Source organism: Hyaena hyaena, unplaced genomic scaffold (assembly GCF_003009895.1).
Source record: "Hyaena hyaena isolate Hyena2069 unplaced genomic scaffold, ASM300989v1 scaffold_14, whole genome shotgun sequence".
In the NCBI taxonomy this organism is placed as follows: domain Eukaryota; kingdom Metazoa; phylum Chordata; class Mammalia; order Carnivora; family Hyaenidae; genus Hyaena; species Hyaena hyaena.
The window spans coordinates 5,210,432-5,228,854 of record NW_024080646.1 but is presented as its reverse complement, the minus strand read 5'-3'; the positions used below and the strand labels follow the sequence as shown (position 1 = coordinate 5,228,854).

Here is an 18,423-nt window from a genome sequence, read left to right as displayed (position 1 = left end):
ATATCCTTGACTTTCCATCTTCCTTCTCAACCAGGATGACCACGTGACACAGTTCCAGACAATGGATATAAGCACAAGTCTTATATCAGGTATGTCTGGCCCCACTCCTTCCCTCTTTCCCTTCTTGGAACACAAACATGATGTCTGAGCTGCAGCAGACATCCTGTGTTCAGGACGTAACTAGCTACCCTGCTAAAGACAGAGTGGGGACAGAAAAAGCCCGAGTCTTTGATGACACTGGTAACACTTACACCAGCCCTCGTCTACCTGAAGACATTTTACTATGCTAGATAATTAAATATCATAATTCCCAAGTCACTGTTAGGCAAGTTTCCTGAAAATGAAAGCATTTTTAGTTGGTACAAAATGGTGTGAACCCCATAATCTGGAAACAGTTAAACAAAACAGTTTTAATATTTCTTATTAATGCATTCATGAAATTATCATAAATCAATTTCTAGGGATTACTTTTTTATAAAGACTCACAAAGAAACAATTTAAAATGATAGAATTTATTTTAATATATTGATATATATGTATGCACATATACTATTTTAAAAATAAGCATGTAAGCTATAATTGTTATAAAACATAAATCAGCCTTAATTTAATATTATCAGAGTAAAAGAGCATGTACAGAAGTCAGTCTAACATTTTTGCATTTGTCTTTCAGAGTTAAAATACACAAAAGATTTAGCGCACTGTATTTTATCTTATTTCAGTTTTCACATTATCATCATTGGGCATAAATACCCTTAGGAATGTGCCAACTTATAACTTACATTCAAATAACCCAAATCTCTTAACAGTTATTAAAGTACCATTAAATCACCTAAAATGAGTAATCTAAAAAAATACTGGCCTAAATTAAAACCCTGAGGAATTAAAATCATTTTACACAATAGTTTTGGTTAAGTGCAATTCCATGTTTGACTACTTTAAGGTCATACTTGGTAAGGCATAGTAAAAATAAAATCTACATAAGTTACAGTCTAAATCTATATGTCATTTCTTGCTACAAAGTTGTTTTGTTTCCCCAAAAAAGTAGTTTTTGCATGTCATTCTGGACCTCTTCACCACCTGCTGGCTTATCTGCTTTATATACAGTAGTTAAGATTTATGCACTAAGCTGAGCTGCCTTTACATGGTGGTTCAGACAAAATGCACCTAAAGAACTACATGCTAGAGAGTTCATGTCCATGCTCCACCATGGCCTGAACAAACTGCTTGAAGACTCGATCCATGTAAGTGGACTGCCGTGGCCAGATTCCCTCCAGAAAACCAATATGGCCTCCATAAGAAGTAAGGACCAAAGCAACATTAGGGTTTTGCTTGGCAGTTTCAATTGGAATAGCTTGAAGAAAAAAAGATAAGGGAAGGGGGGAGGTAAGAGAAGGAAAGGAGAAAGAAAAATATATAATTATTACTGGCTCCTGTTAGGAAAAGTGCATGCTTTTATCATTCCCTATCATTATAAACTGAAACACCATTACATAAATAAATATTTGTAATTAGTATAGCTAATGGAACAAGTCTGACTAATTTATATCAACCATCTACATTCTTTTCCTTTTTTAATTTTTTAAATGTTTTTTAATTTTTTAAATGTTTATTTATTCTTGAGGTGGGGGGAGGGACCAAGAGACAGGGAGACACAAAATCTGAAGCAGGCTCCAGGCTTCAAGCTGTCAGCAGAGAGCCTGACACAGGGCTTGAACCCATGAACTGCGAGATCATGACCTGAGCCGAAGTCGGAGTCTTAACCAAATGAGCCACCCAGGCACCCCACAACCATCTATATTCTTTATAACAGGTCATGTTTACAGTTATTAACTGAACCATAATTTTTGGAAGAATCAATCCAAGTGTTTAATCATAACATAAAAGTATGAAAAGGCCCAGTCTTGTTTTGAGAAATTAAAGTAAGGTAATGCAAGGAATGGTGAAGACTTACATCATGCTGTAAGATTCCCACTTAGGTATTATACCAGGAAAAAAAAGAAAGCAACAACTAATCTCATCACCTTGTGAGAGTTATAAATTCATTATGTATGACTTTGGTTAATTTTACATGAAGTTAGGTTCCTGAGGGGCCAATTCAATTGTTGGCAATATTAAGGACTCAAACTTCTACAATGATTTATATAGTAAAAACATATATAGATAGCAAAAAAGAGTAGAATAAAATATTCCCAAGTGGTAACAGTGTTTATCTTTGGGTGGTTAAACATTGGTGACTTTTCTTTTTTTTTCCTTGTCAGAGTTTCTATTCATAGCAAGGAGAAAGAAAATTTTTACTTTGAAACTATAGTTGCAATATTTGAATAATTCACTAATAATGACAATCTTTTCAAATATTCTACAAAATCTATCCTGAGTAAAAATTTCACTCTAAAGGATGTGAATTAAAGCTGTTTTATTTTTATTTTTTCCTCCCACACTTGGGAGTTCAGTGAAAATGTTTTAAGATCTATAATGAATCACAACCTGGCATAAGAAGGTTTAATTTCAGATACTGCTAAACCTTACCTCCTTAATTGAAGTAATGTGGTTGCTGCAGTATTTAGACCTTCATATCTTGGGTGGAGTCTTAAGTGTAAATGAGCTAATTAAAGGTAAGATTTCCCTCCCCCCACACCCTTTTAATGAAGGAAAGGAAGCTGACACACTCTAGGAGAACTAAGACCCTTCCAAGGGTCTTTCTGCTGTGCCTAAACTGCCTATTCAGATGACTGTTTGACCCTTCACAACACTCCTTGAAGAATAAACTTAGAGATCCTAAATCAAGGCCTGGCAAGGCAAGCCTTTGCCCAAAGAGGTTCAGAACTCACATCCTTAGCCAGACCCAAAGACGAGTACTTCCTATCTTCGGATAAGATGTGTGAACCTAAGGGGAAGGGCAGGTGAAATGACATACTATTTTTCCTTTTCCTTTTTCACCTCGCATTAAAGTCTTCAAATTAGAATGCTTCATTTGCCTCTGATGGAATTATTATGAGCCCCAATTTCACACTCTGGATACACTCAGGAATTTCTAACACTGATAGTTATAGTCATATCAGAAGAACAAAAGGCCATGCCATGTCTAAGTCATGTGGAAGATGCTAGCTGCCTCCGCTCTCAGAATGCAGACAATTGTCTACTATTTCAGTGTGGCAAGACTATCTTAAGGGCTTGGGAAAGAATAGGAAATTATGAGTTTAAATTTCAAATCAAATTTCAATCAAATTCAATCAAATTTCAATCCCAGGTTAAAATGCTGGGAAGTTTGTGTTGGTAAAAGCAGGGTCTGTGAAATATTAAAAAGAAGGAGAAATACTAGACTTTCTTAATCCAATGAACATAGGCTAAATAACCACCATGTGATCCAACTAATACTATAGTTCACAGTTTCATTTCTTGGTATGTGGTGAAAGGCCAAAAAGTTCCAGCCATCTAAAATTACTTGTGATTAATCATCAATCACATATAAAGTGACATCCCTCGCAGAGATGGTAAGTGATTTTTATTTTTATACACTTTTGGGGATGTTCTGAAATTTTGACAATACATATGTGCTCTGTTTATAGACAGATTAATTTTTTTAATGAAGTTAAGTGAGAAAAAATGTACAAAAAGCTTTGTAAAATTTCTTTTTTTTTAATTTTTAATGTTTTTTATTTATTTTTGAGAGAGAGATAGAGACAGCATGAACAGGGGAAGATCACAGAGAGAAGGATTTACAGAATCCGAAGACAGGCTCCAGGCTCTGAGCTAGCTGTCAGCACAGAGCCTGACGCGGGGCTCAAACCCACAAACTGTGAGATTATGACCTGAGCCGAAGTCAGACGCTTAACTGACTGAGCCACCTAGGCGCCCCAAGCTTTGTGAAATTTCATTAAAAAAATTAGAGGCTGAGTCTACTGATCCTTATGATGACTTCTTATCATCTTGTATTGCTTCAATGTATGAGCGCATGCATACATATCTTTGCTACCAAATTCCATATTTCTTAAAGAGGGCAAGAAAGTTAATTTGGGCTTTTTTTTTAATACAGTGTCTGCGGGGAAAACAAAGACATCTGTTTCCTTTCAGATGGGACCGAATGTGCTACACTCATTGAGATATTCAAGGACATCATGTTTATAAAGTCTCAAGTTCTCTTCCAGTTTATTTATTTATTTTTTTAAAATGTTTTATTTATTTCTAGGAGAGAGACAGAGAGACAGCGTGAGCAGGGGAGGGTCAGAGAGAGAGGGAGTCACAGACTGAAAGAGGCTCCAGGCTCTGAGCTGGCAGTCAGCACAGAGCCTGACACGGGGCTTGAACCCACGAACCGCGAGATCATGACCTAAGCGAAAGTCGGACGCTTAACCGACTAAGCCACCCAGGCGTCCCCTCTTCCAGTTTAAAAGGGAGGGGAAATGTCAAAGTCTTCTGCTTAAGAATCTCAGGAAGAAAAGACAAATGATCACAATGGACTTGTAAGGCAAAGATACTATAACATAATCTGTCCAAAGAACAGTGTATTTGATAAGAAGGAAAGCTTATAAAAAATGAGAAGAAGCAAAAATTTCAGTCATAATTGATTCTAAACCTCTCACAATGAACTATATAAGCATCTATGAAACTGTTCAAGGTGATCTCAGAAATTTAGATACTAAATTATGAGTACCTAGCGATTTTTTTGTACTGCAGTGGAAAACATTTTATATTATGATATTTTATTTCTCATTACTGTATTTTCTTAAAGAGAACAGTATTTTAGGGGCGCCTGGGTGGCTCAGTCGGTTGAGTATCTGACTTCGGCTCAGGTCATGATCTCACAGTTTGTGGGCTCCAGTCCGACATCGGGCTTTGTGTTGACAGCTAGCTCAGAGCCTGGAGCCTGCTTCGGATTCTGTGTCTCCCTCTCTCTCTGACCCTCCCCTGCTCACACTGTGTCCCTCTCTCTCAGAAAGAAATAAAACATTAAAAGAATTAAAAAAAAAAAAAAAAGAGAACAGTATTTTAAAACAGTTAATTCAGGGGCACCTGGGTGGCTCAGTCGGTTGAGCATCAAGTTTTGGCTCAGGTCACGATCTTATGGTTCATGGGTTTGAGCCCTGCATCAGGCTTGCTCCTGTCAGTACTGAGCCCCCTTGGGATCCTCTGTCCTCATCTCTCTCTGCCCTTCCCCCACTGGCACGCGTGTACTCTCTCTCTCCCTCACAAAAATAATTAAACATTTAAAAAGAACCCAGTTAATTCATGTCAAAATGTACACAAATAAGTTAATTTTACCATGACTTGGTGAGAAAACATCATCCACAGAATTCAGACACAACACTGGAATTCCTACAGATTTTAGTCTACGATTAGGGCTGGCGTCAGTATAATAATCATCAATTGTTCGGTATCCAAACATGACTGAAGTGAATCGCTTATCAAACTCTCTGATGGATTTAGCCTGAAAAGTAAAAACAGATTATTTCTACTCCTGGAATCCAAAGAGGAAATAAAAATATTACATAAAGTTTCTCTCCTACCTTCATGACATGGTCCATGTCGATTTGTTTTACAAACATATGCCGGTGCCTGCAACAAAATAATTTCAAAGGTAAAAAATTAAGGTTAAAAAAAATTAAGGATACTGCTATCTCAATCAGACCTAAAATACATAATAATAAATAACAAAATAGTCTAACACAGGGCACAAAGTTGATACTCAATACCTATTCACTTAATCAGGCTTAGCAGAAGTACATTGATATTAATCCTGAAGACATTTTTTAAGAGTACTTTTTTCTTACTGAAGGATATTGAACTAGTTTTGTAATAATAAATATAAGTGTTGTTCCATAACAAGTTGTACCTACACACTGCTGCTATTAAATCAATTTGGCTGAAAAGGTCTTACTTAGGCCAGAAACTCTCAAGTGGATAAACCATTTGAAAACATTATTTTTAAGCTGCTATACTGAAAATTAAGTTATATTTTGTATACTTATTTTTTAACTGGTGGTCATTTTTCTTTCTTTTTAAAAATATTTTTATTTATTTATTTAATTAATTAATTTTAAGTAAGCTCTACACCTACTGTGGGGCTTGAACTCATGACCCGGAGACTAAGAGTTGCATGCTCTACTGACTGAGCCAGTCAGGCAACCCTAAATGGTGGTCATTTTTCTTATGTAACTGATACTTTAATTCAAAACATTCACTTTTCTTACTACAGTGCCCCATTTCAGTGATGGCTAATTAGTGATCTAATTTTTTAAAATATTTTAATCAATATTTTATACTCAACATCTGTAACTTAATAAGGAGGTTAAGTTTAATCCAATGTTTCATGTCAACTTTTGGGATAACTATGGTTTTCAACAAGTTAGCTGTACTTTTTATTTAGTGTTTTTTATTACACTGATCAATTCACCTAAAAGTAGATGGTAATAGTCATCAAAATAGAAACAGAGACACCTCTGTTCTTTGTTATCACACCAATTTAAATGTTAGAAGATATACAAACAATTCCAGAAAAACTAATGGAATCAAAGGATTCTGATAATCATAGGATTCTGAAATGTGTTGGCTGAAAATATCCAAGTACATTTTCCTAAGCTTCTAAGACAGATCATGTTTGCAAGCATATGTTTAAGAAACTACATTATTCAGCACTAAACACACTTAATACATTGCTTACTACCTAGGAAAGAATTAGGTACTGATAAGATTAGCAACAGGTAGAAAATCCAGGGAAACAGCATATAATGTTATTCAACACATTTAATGTTAATACTTTTAGTCCTTTAGAATAATTCAGAACAGTGATCTTCAATGTGGGGACACATACCCTAGGGGTTGTACAAGACAGTGCACTTGGATACAGAAAGAAAACAGTACAGTTTTTAATCTATATTTTTAACTTATACTTAAAATCTTTACTTTTGTATATATTTATAACAAAGAATATTTGGGTTAGTAAATGATATAATGTAAACATAAATATACAAGTATTAGCAGTGTTATACTTCACAACTTTTTTCTGTTGGCACATGTAACCCAAAAAGTTTGAAGATGTCAGATTTTAAAAGATGACTCACTTATTGACTGAAGACTGGAGGCAGGTTGTCAAATAGTAATTAAAAAGCAGCCAGTTGAGTGGTTTCTCCAATGACTCAGAACAAGCAAAAGTATTCCAACCAACTGAAAAAGTTGCAGCTGCCCTCAGTGGAGTTTTTGGCCCAATTTTGCCCAGGTAATTCAAAAGCAGCATACTAAAATGGGGGGAAACAGGAAACTTAGTGATGAATTTGTTGTATCTCTCATGACATCCAATTTCTTTTTTTTTAAAGCTTATTTTATTTATTTTGAGAGACATAGAGCAAGCGGGGGAGGGGCAGAGGAAGAGGGAGACAACCCCAAGCAGGCTCACACTATCAGTGCAGACCCCGAATGGGGGCTTGAACTCACAAACCGTGAGATGGTGACCTGACCTGAGCTGAATCAGACACTTAATCGACTGAGCTACCCACGTACTCCCAGGAGACTGTTCCTAATGTCCAGGCCACAGAGATTTTCAAAATGATATTGAGGGTTTATTAAAAATATGCAAATCTTTGGACCCCAGTCTCTAGGTGAATGTTTAGTTTTAGTATGTGAGGGTGTTTCAGGCAAACTTTTCTATAATCAGGCACACAGTAAATATTTTAGGCCTTGCTGGCCATATAGTCTCTGTCACAAATACCCAACTCTATGATTGTAGTGCAAAAGCAGCTGTAGACAATGTAAGTGAATGGATATGACTGTGTTATAACAAAACGTTCTGTATGGATGAAATTTAAATTTAATATAATTTTCACATGACATGAACTATTCTTCGTTTTTTTTTCAATCATCTAAAAATATAATAATCATTCTTAGCTCTTGGACTGTACAAAAACAGATTGCCAGATCTGGCCTGCGGGCCGTGGTTTACCAACCCTTGGCATATATGAGAGAGCAAGAATGAGTGGTTTTTCAGATGTGGCTACACATTGGAATCACCTGTGGAGCTCTCAAAACTATCACAGACGTCTGGGTTTAACCCTGGACATTGTGAGTAATGGGTGTGTGTGGGATCCTGGTTGTCTCTGAGCCCTTGCCCTCTAAAGTAAGTCTCCGAAAGGCTTGCTAGTGTACAGTTAGACTTTCTGAATTGTGGCAGAGCTTTTAGCCCCCAAATCACTTATTTTTTCTTCCTACTCTTTTCCTAGTTTTTTGTTCTTATTACACATTTTCCACTTTTCCTTTGATCTCATCAATTTCCCCAATCTTAATCTAGTTCTATTTTGGTACAAGGAACAAGAATGGGGTTTAATCTAACACTAATGTCAGAAATCTAAGTTTACCACTGTCAACTAAGAAAAGGGATGATAGCCTAAATTCTGCTTCTCATTATATTTCTCCATTATTTCTCCAATGCCGAGGTTCTAAAATAGGAGAAATGGGTAAAAATTGTCTCATTCTCTTTCCCAAACCAATGGGCTTGCGGAGTGAATGTGATGAGGTTTTAGATCAAAAGTGGAGACTTTGTTTTGTTTTTGTAAATGACTCTTAATAATGACTGTACTCCTAAAATAATAATAATAATAGTAATGATGATGATGATGATGATGACTGTACTCCTGGTATAAGGTTCTGTGGTTCACTAAAGTCATTTAAAGAATAATGTTTACTCTCCTGTGAAGGGTTCATTCTAGGGTCCTAGTTTTAGTGACCATATTTGTCTTGAAGTCACAGAGTACCAGCATGTCAGTCAGATAATGGGTAAACTGGAAGGACTGGAAGAGAAGCTCTCGGGAGTAGGAAGGATCAGTAGTATCCATGACCAAGCGGGGGGTGGGGGGAGGGTCTCCTTGGCTATTATTCAGGAGTAAAATAATACCAAGATGTTACTCCAAAAAAGTTTGTTTTACTTTGACAGAAAAAGGACTCCATTTTTTTTTTCACCAAAAGAAAAGAGACAGAGAGAGAGAAAAGAGAGACAGAGAATCCATGAATTAAGAGATTAAGAGGCATATCAACCCCAATGTATGGACCTTATCTGAGGTCATCTGACTCAAACTGTAAAATCATCAACCAAAAATTGAAGAAATATGACACTGACAAAATATTTGATTTGATGATTTTTAGAAACTTGGTTTTGTTCAGGTATTATAATGGTAGTGTGTGTGTCTGCTTTAAAGAGAAATTACCTTTTAGAGATACCTACTGAAATATTTATAAATGGTATCTGAGATTCATTTAAGATAATCAGAGTTGGGGAGGAATGGAGGGTAAGACTGATTAACAAGATTATCCATGAGTTGGTAATTATTGAAGCTCTATGAAGAAGGATGATTATTATTGAAACCAGCTTATTAGTATATATGGGAGATCATTATACTCCTCAGTTTTATGTATACTTAGAATTTTCTATACATTCTTTAAAGCTTGTTTACCATCTCATTGGGAGACTGAAACTCGACTGGGTCTAGAATGACATGGATTCCTTGGCTAGACTCAGTTCTGGCTTAAATCTCCTACTCAGTCCCAGGCATCACAGGTATGGGGATTAACCCAGTCTACAGGGGTACAAGGGCACTGGACATTAGGATCTTCGAGAGACTACACTTTTGTCTGTTGCATTTCCAAAAGAAAAAAACAATGTGTCAAGCAGTAAAACATCCCCAAGTGGTAAGCCCATTTGGGAACGTGTCACAGTGCTAGGCAACTAGAAAGGGTGCTTCCTTCAAACAATTTACAAGACATTAATATTCAATCAGCTGCAAAAGCTAACGGTCAAGTTCTGCCTTCAGGCACTGAGGCTTCAAAGGACATGAATAGGCATTTCCCAGGAGCTTCTGAATAGAGAATCTGGGCCTGTTTATGTAAGGTCAGGCCTTTAAAAAGTCAAGAATTTATATGATTAAGGGAAAAAGTTCAGCTGGCACCCTGTCCTCTATGGTTCACATTACGGAGCAAAGGAAAGAGAAGTACACTGAGCACAATTCAGAGATTCTGCCTGGGTTTTCTGCACTGATTCACATTTCTTCCTTTAGTAGGTCAAGTCAGACCTTCCATGCTAATGTAAGAAATGTATTCTTTTCTTCTTAGTTTTATGTTTATCAGAATCTAAAAAGCTGTGGTTAAAGACTATTTTTCAGAATCTATCATTTGTAAAGCCTATTCATCTTCAGGTAAATATACTAAGATGTTCTGAAAATCAAATGGCAGATAAATCAATGACAAAATTAAGAAAAAATATCACTTTCTATCTCATGTGTTTGTTGATTTATTTTTTAAAAATTTAAATGTTTTTATTTATTTCTGAGAGAGAAACACACATACACACAGCATGAGCCTGGTAAGGTCAGAGAGAGAGACACACACAGAATCCGAAGCAGGCTCCAGGCTCTGAGCTAGCTGTCAGCACAGAACTGGATGCAGGGCTCGAACCCACGGACACGGAGATCATGACCTCAGTCGGACACTTAACCGACTGAGCCATCCAGGCGCCCCATGTTTGTTGATTTAAAAAAGCAGTTTTGGACAAGGGCTTAGGGAATCTAAGCATGGTAAAATACCAGTAATTAAAATTTTGGGTTTTACTAAGTTCATTATCACAAAGAATTATTAGTGGAAATGAGTAAACATGCCATAAATGTTCCAAATAATCCCTACTGTAACTGTAAGAAGCATAAATTATAATATTCATATGCTTAAAATAACAGCTGGAGTAGGGTTAACAATAAAATTTCATAGTTTTTTGGAGAGCATTCCAGGGTAGGTCCATCTGCCCAGCAACAAAACAAAACAAACAAAAACACTACCACCTGGAGAAAAACAGTTTGAAGGTCTCTTCAGCTGGAGAGAGCAAGCAGTGATTATTTTTATGATTGGAATGATGAAAGTCAGACTACAAGGTCAGTTTCCTGTGTGGTGCCAGAGGACGCACTTACAGGGACAGCTAGGAGTACATTAGGGAATCCAAAGGTCAACATGGCAGCTGTCAAGTGATGGGAATCAACATCATAGGATTCCAACAAGCCTTCAGGCTCACAAAATCCTAGTGTCCCAAGAAGATACTTGTATCCTTTTCACCACAGAGGCCGGTTGCCAAGGAAAAATTAAAAGTCACCTGAATTGGGGTGCCTGGGTGGCTTAGTCGGTTAAGCGTCCGACTTTCGCTTAGGTCATGATCTCGCGGTTCGTGGGTTCGAGCCCCGCGTCGGGCTCTGTGCTGACTGCCAGCTCAGAGCCTGGAGCCTATTTCAGAGTCTGTGTCTCCCTCTCTCTGTGACCCTCCCCTGCTCGCTCTGTCGCTCTCTCTCTCTCCTAGAAATAAATAAAAATATTAAAAAAAAAAAAATAAAAGTCACCTGAATTAATTCCTTCATTCATTCAACCATACATGGTGAAATAAGACAAAAATAATCACATTTATTTTAAAATGTCTCTGTAGCTTATAATGTTCTGAAAGAAGTAGTCAGTAAGACCACTTCTCTCTCAGACATTTTATCTTATTAAAAAGTTTTTCTTAAGTTTATTTATTTTGAGAGAGAGAGTGAGTGAGCTTAAGTGGGGGAGGAAGAGAGAGCAAGGGAGAGAGAGAGAATCCCAAGCACAGCTCTCAGCACAGAGCCTGGCATGGGGCTTGAACTCATGACCTGAGCTAAAACCAGGAGTTGCGCCTACCCAAATGAGCCTCCCCCGTCAGACATTTTAGAAAGGAAAAATCTTACCCTCCCATTGAAACCCCTGCAGCCAGGAAAGGAGCAGAAGGGTACAGACTGTGCACATGGTGAATAACTGTCTCCAAGTCTTCAGTGTTAGCACAACAGTAAGTCCTTGGTGTCTGTAAGCAGAGCAGGTAAAGCACAAAAATTTAAAATTATGAGGTTAATGATTTGCATAATGCAGAAATGTAAAAAGAGCAAGAAGACATAAACATGAGAAAATAACCTTGGTTTGCCCATACTATGAATAATAATAATTTATCATATTCATATCTTGCAGTTCACACATATTTCATATAAAGTCAACACTATCCAAGTTGGCACTGACCAGAAGACTTTGGTCATGCAAGGAAGGCTTGACAAAAATAGGGCAAGACTAATACAAATACCTTAAATAGAATACACAGTACCAAACTTAAATGTGTCTCCAACTTAATAAGAACAGGGTCAATTTAGAAAGAGAAAGTGAAAAATTACACTTTTATTTTGGAAAAAAAATTGTGCCTAACAAAGCCAAAGTAATTCATTAATTAAAAAAACAAGGAAGCAAACAAAAGAGACTTTTCAATAATGCCACATAAATCTTAAATTGTGGCTGCTTTCTAACTGGGGAACTATGTTTTTTTAAAAAAAATTTCAATGTTTATTTATTTTTGAGAGTGAGACAGAGAGACAGAGCACTAGCGGGGAAGGGGCAGAGAGAGAGGGAGACACAGAATCTGAAGCAGACTCCAGGCTCTGAGCTGTCCGCACAGAGCCAAGCGGGGCTTGAACTCATAAACTGTGACTTCATGACCTGAGCCAAAGTAGGACGCTTAACCAACTGAGCCACCCAGGTGCCCCAGGAACTGTTTTCTTTATCCTGAGTGTTGTCTACCAGTTAGAGAGCGTGATTTTCTGGCACTGCCTTCACTCTAGATAAAGCCATATCCAATTTGATTTATTAACTAAATATGTTGTTTTAAACATTTTTTTTAAATGTTTATTTATTTTTGAGAGACAGCAGGGGAAGGACAGAGAGAGAGGGAGACACAGAATCCAAAGTAGCTCCAGGCTCTGACTGCCAGCACAGAGTCTGAAGTGGGACTCGAACCCATGAACTGTGAGATCACGACCCGAGCTGAAGTTGGATGCTTAACTGACTGAGTCATCCAGGCATCCCATTAAATATGTTGTTTTACAATAAAATATCCATATAGCACCAGCTGCACTACACTGCAATGAACACTTAAAATGTTAAAATATGTAAAGCTGATCATGCCTCAATACATAATGCATTAAAACAAATGGTTTTCATGTGAACTTCATCAACAAGGGCTCTGTTTCCAGCAGGAAAGCTTCACAAATGCTTTGTCTGAGCTGTGGGAGGAGAGGGCAGTCGTCTGGGTAGAATAAATGTGAGTGTGTATATGAATATGTGTGAGTGTGTATATGTGAGATAAAATAACTAGGAATTGAAAAACATGGAGAGAAATCTGGTAACATTGCTTTAATAAAAACAGTTACCTATACCATCCTGACTTTACTATTCCAATAAACCACGATCACAATAGGAAGGTTATGTTCGCCCACCATTCAATCACTAATAAGAAGCCTGAGAAAGCCACAATTTTTAATGATTCCTCCAAGTAATCTCAACCCTTAAACACTACATATTGTCTACTATCATCTTTTTGAGGTGTGCAAATATGAAACTCTCCAAATAAGAGAGAGAGTTAGTTAACCTAACAAGATTTACAATGGTGAACAATTATTTGTGTCTACAAAACCCTGAGGAAGGGGCAACTGGGTGGCTCAGTCAATTAGGCATCTGATTGAGGCTCAGGTCATGATCTCATGGTTTGTGGGTTTGAGCCCTGCTTGGGGCTTTGTGCTGACAGCTCAGAGTCTGCCTGGGATTATGTGTGTGTGTGTGTCTCTCTCTGCCCCTCCCCCACCTGAGCTCTCTCTTTCCCTCTCAAAAATAAACATTTAAAAAATTATTTAAAAAACAACAAAACAAAACAAAATCCTGAGGAAGATCCTTTATTATATCCATTTTATATAGGAAACTGAGTTTAGAGAGGTTAAATGACTCCTGGCACACCTTACCAACTAATATGAGACTAAGCTGAGTTACTTTATTAAAAAAATTTTTTTAACGTTTATTTATTTTTGAGAGAGAGAGAGACAGTGTGTGAGCAGGGGAGTGGCAGAGAGAGAGGGAGACGCAGAATCTGAAGCAGGCTCCAGGCTCTGAGCTGTCAGCACAGAGCCCAACACGGGGCTCAAACTCACAAACGAGATCATGACCTGAAGTCATGCGCTTAACAGACTGAGCCACCCAGTGCTCCTAAGCTGAGCTACTCTAAAAAAATACTTTGATTTAAATGCATTTGAGGGACAAATCAAAACCACACTAAGATACCACCTCACGCCAGTCAGAGTGGCTAAAATGAGCAAATCAGAGAACTCTAGATGCTGGTAAGGATGTGGAGAAACGGGCACCCTCCTACACTGTTGGTGGGAATGTAAACTGGTACAGCCCCTCTGGAAAACAGTGTGGAGGTTCCTCAGGAAATTAACAATAGAACTCCCCTACGACCCAGCAATAGCACTGCTAGGAATTTACCCAAGGGATACAGAAATGCTGATGCACAGGAGCACATGTACCCCAATGTTCATAGCAGCACTCTCAACAATAGCTAAAACATGGAAAGAGCCTAAGTGTCCATCCACAGATGAATGGATCAAGAAGATGTGGTTTATCTATACCATGGACTACTACATGGCAATGAGAAAGAATGAAATCTGGCCATGTGTAGCAACATGGATGGACCTTGAGGGTGTTATGCTGAGCGAAATAAGTCAGGCAGAGAAGGACAAATATCATATGTTTGCACATATAGGAGGATTAGGAGGAACTTAGCTGAGGAACAAGGGGGAGAAGAAGGGGGGAAATGGTGGGGGAAAGGGAGAGAGGCAAACCATGAGAGACTCTTGAATGCTGACAAAAACTGAGGACTGATGGATGTGGGGGTGAGGGGGGATGGGCATGGAGGAGGGCACCTGTGGGGATGAGCACTGGATGTTATGTGGAAACTAATTTGACAATAAACTATTTGTAAAAATAAATAAATAAATAAAATAAAAAAATAAAAGTAAAAAAATTTTTAAAAAATGTATCACTCTGGTAGGGGAAGCTGCCTATGTGAGATTATGGGTTTATGGGCTTATGGGAAATCTTTGTCAACTCCTACCAATTTTGCTGTGTATCTAAAACTGTTCTATAAGATAAAGCCCATTTTTAGAAAAAAATAAATAAATAAATGCATTTGAGGGGCACAAATTCAATGTAAAATCTAAATGGAATAATATCTACTACCATGCTCCTTCATAGTGACTGCACAATTTGTCACAAGAATTTAGGTGAAGAATCCTTCCTGGGTGTTTTTATTACATATGAGTCTATTCACACTGCATAGCTTTAAAATTCTGAATTATTTATGAGTCATGAACATGTATTCTTGTTACGTAGGCCTGAAGTACGTGTGCACATGTACAAACACATGCACATGCATGAGTACACATGAACATACACAAATAATTAGGGTATGAGAAAAACGGCCTGTGGAGAATAAGATCAGAGAATCTAAGTGCCAGGAAGGACCTTTTTTTATACATGAGAAAATTGAGGCTCAGCAAGGTTAAGTAATTTGCCAAAGGTCACAAAGTATCAGAGCCTGAATCACATGTTTGTAATAAGTAAACTAATTCCTGTAAAGCAACAGGATTCCATGAGGAATTTAATTAATAGATCGGCATCTGGTACCCTCAGATATAGGAACTGATTTTTCCACAAATGGTTTTCCCCAGATGGATTAAATTAAGATCAAAACTGTTAATACTGGCATGGACCAAAGCTGCCAGAACTCTGAAACTCAGCAAATCTAGGGCCTTTCCAGAATGATCTGCCTCCTGCCAGCTACTCCCTGGGCTTCTCTAATGGCGCTATCCCGTTCTCTTCCTGCTGCTGGCGTTCCATTTCCTGCCTGGTTCCTGTCATTGTTCCCACAACCCCAATGTGAGTACTCATTCCCAAAAGTCTTCTCTTAGGCCTTCATCTGCCTTGCTGATCAATACCTAGTTCCTGAAGGTCTTATCTACCTCCATGGCTTCATCAAAACACCTCTAGGCAATGACCAAACCAACTCTCCACCCTCTTACCTTATCTTGAGCTCTGGATCCAAATTTCCAAGTGCTAATAGTCAGCTTCACTATCGTATTCTGTCAGTACTTCAAAATTAAAATGCCCAAAAGTACACTCTTCTCTTATGAAAACGATAATGCTTCTTCTAACTTCCCATTTTTAAATTTTTAAAATATTTTTTATTTTTTTATTTTTTTAAACATTTTTAAAAATATTTTTTATTTATTTCTAGGAGAGAGAGAGACAGCGTGAGCGGGGGAGGGTCAGAGAGAGAGAGACACACAGACTGAAACAGGCTCCAGGCTCTGAGCTGGCAGTCAGCACAGAGCCCGACGCGGGGCTCGAACCCACGAACCGTGAGATCATGACCTAAGCGAAAGTCGGACGCTTAACCGACTAAGCCACCCAGGCACCCCTTAAAATATTTTTTAAAGGGAAGAAAGACTGTATTTTTTTTTAATTTTAAATAAACATTTATTTAGTTTTTGAGAGACAGAGTGTGAGCAGGGGAGGGACAAGAAAGAGGGAGTCACAGAGTCTGAAACTGGCTCCAGGCTTTAAGCTGTCAACACAGAGCCTGAAGTGGGGCTCGAACTCATGGTCCACGAGATCATGACCTGAACCGAAGTTGGCCGCTTGACCTACCAAGCCACCCAGGTGTCCTTTAATAGTTTTTTTTTTTTTTAAGAGAGAAAATATGTGTGTGTATGAGTAGAGGAGAGGAAAGGGGGACAGGGTGAGCAACAGAGAGAGAGTGAGACAGAATGTTAAGCAAGCTTCATGATCGATGTAGAGCCAAATGCAGGACTTGATCCTATAACTGTGAGATCATGACCTGAGCCGAAATCACGAGTTGGACACTTAACCAACTGAATCACCCAGGTGCCCCCTAACTTCCCATTTTTAAAATGACACCTATATTTTCCTAGTTAAAACTGTAAGTGACAATGCCTTCTCCCTCTCCCTTAATCTTACAGCCAATAAACTGCCAAGTCCTCTAGCTTCTTCCTCCTCAGTGTCTTTTGCAGGAAATACCAGAAACCCCTTCTTTCCACTGTAGTAAAGGCCTGGTATGTTAGATTCTCTTAGAAGAGCCCCTGAGACAGGATGTGAGTGTAAGCACACTCACCAGGAAGCACCAGTAGGGGAGAGCTGAAGTGAGTCAGGGAAGGTAGGAAGTCAATAAAGCATATGTGACTAAGCAGTTTGCAGCTGTGGGTGACAGGGACCCAGTCCTCTGAGGCACTTTGGCAGACTGTGTGAATATGCCTCAAAGTTATCCAAATGAGTGGTGAGATAGCTGGGTTCCACCAGTTCCCTTCAGCCACTGGCTGAAGGCTGCTAACTCCCTGGCACTCCTGGTTGGTCTACATACAGTCCAGCAGGCTCCAGCGGCTAGAGAGGCCTCTAGTCAAAGAGATGTGAGTGCCTGCAGGTAGAAGCCATCAGGTAAGTATGCATGGGAATGGCTAAATGCCAAAGGATGAGGATGTGACAAAGGTATGGCACCAGCTGTCTTGGCTACCAGCCCTTTCCACCTCTCACTGGAACTGCCACAGTAACCTCTTCACTAGTTAACCCCAGTCCTTCCTTATAACCATCCATGATCATATCTCCTACTCACTGACAGATTAATCTTCCTAAAGAACATTTCCAGCTCTAATCATGACAATATTTTTGCTTAAAATTCTTCATTAGCTTTCTACTGCTCAGTGACCAAAGGACAAATTCTTCTGCCATGTGTTCAGGGCCTTCCACAACAAATCGAGCCACTTTTCCAGCTCTGTATTTTACTATTTCTTCTTAGGTACAGATTCAGGTCAGTGAGATACCACTATTGCTTTGTTGCTGGCCTCATATTATCTTTGTCACCTGTGTGAACTTCATCTGCCAAGTGCCTTTCACTGTCAAGGCATGAAATCATGCCTTGATTAAATGTCAGATAAAAGGCAAGACTTGGCTCCTGATCTCCATGACCTCATAGTCTTTCTCAATTCTACCCCGAATTGTCCCAGCCAGTCTGCTCATGGCCCATACTGTCTATTACTATCTTACTAACCTCTGTCTCTGACAGTCAATAAAGTGCCTGTCCAAAAATAACTGAAATATACAGCACTGAAAAGTGAGAAGACCTGATGAGTAACTTCTGATGTGCAAAACTATGTGGTTGTATCACGTGACCTTTTGCTACTTGATGGCTCCAAATGGAAACATCATATCCTTTCTTTTGTCACAGGACTTGAGTCTCACTAAAGAAAGGATTCATCCAGGATACATAGCAAAGACACTATGGGGGGGGGGGGCAATACATTGAATCAGTAGGGCTGGCAGACATGTCCTTCAGGTCTAAAAATATAACTAGTGGTTTTTTAGACAAAACGTTAGTTAATTCTCAGTTGCTAGGGCTACTAATGCAACCAGCAACTAATCCTATTGCAGTAATTCCTGTCTTTTTCCATGCTTCCAGAACAGAGGTAGAGTAAGCCATATCTAATAAGAAAAGGGATTAAGGGAGAC

The 18,423-nt window shown here is 38.5% G+C and overlaps 1 protein-coding gene across 1 annotated transcript in view; it reads right to left on the bottom strand.

The window, feature by feature from the left end:
• Positions 1-532: 532 nt before the first annotated feature.
• The window catches only part of ABHD3 (abhydrolase domain containing 3, phospholipase), a 41,688-nt gene continuing 23,797 nt past the window's right edge, over positions 533-18,423 (bottom strand). The window contains exons 5-9 of the mRNA XM_039218482.1: positions 11,724-11,836; positions 7,062-7,235; positions 5,508-5,556; positions 5,263-5,428; positions 533-1,354 (exon numbers count right to left, since the gene is read on the bottom strand). Of these exons, the coding sequence (XP_039074413.1) occupies positions 1,176-1,354; positions 5,263-5,428; positions 5,508-5,556; positions 7,062-7,235; positions 11,724-11,836 (681 nt within the window). The 3' untranslated portion in view covers positions 533-1,175. The remainder of the gene's footprint in view (positions 1,355-5,262; positions 5,429-5,507; positions 5,557-7,061; positions 7,236-11,723; positions 11,837-18,423) is intronic.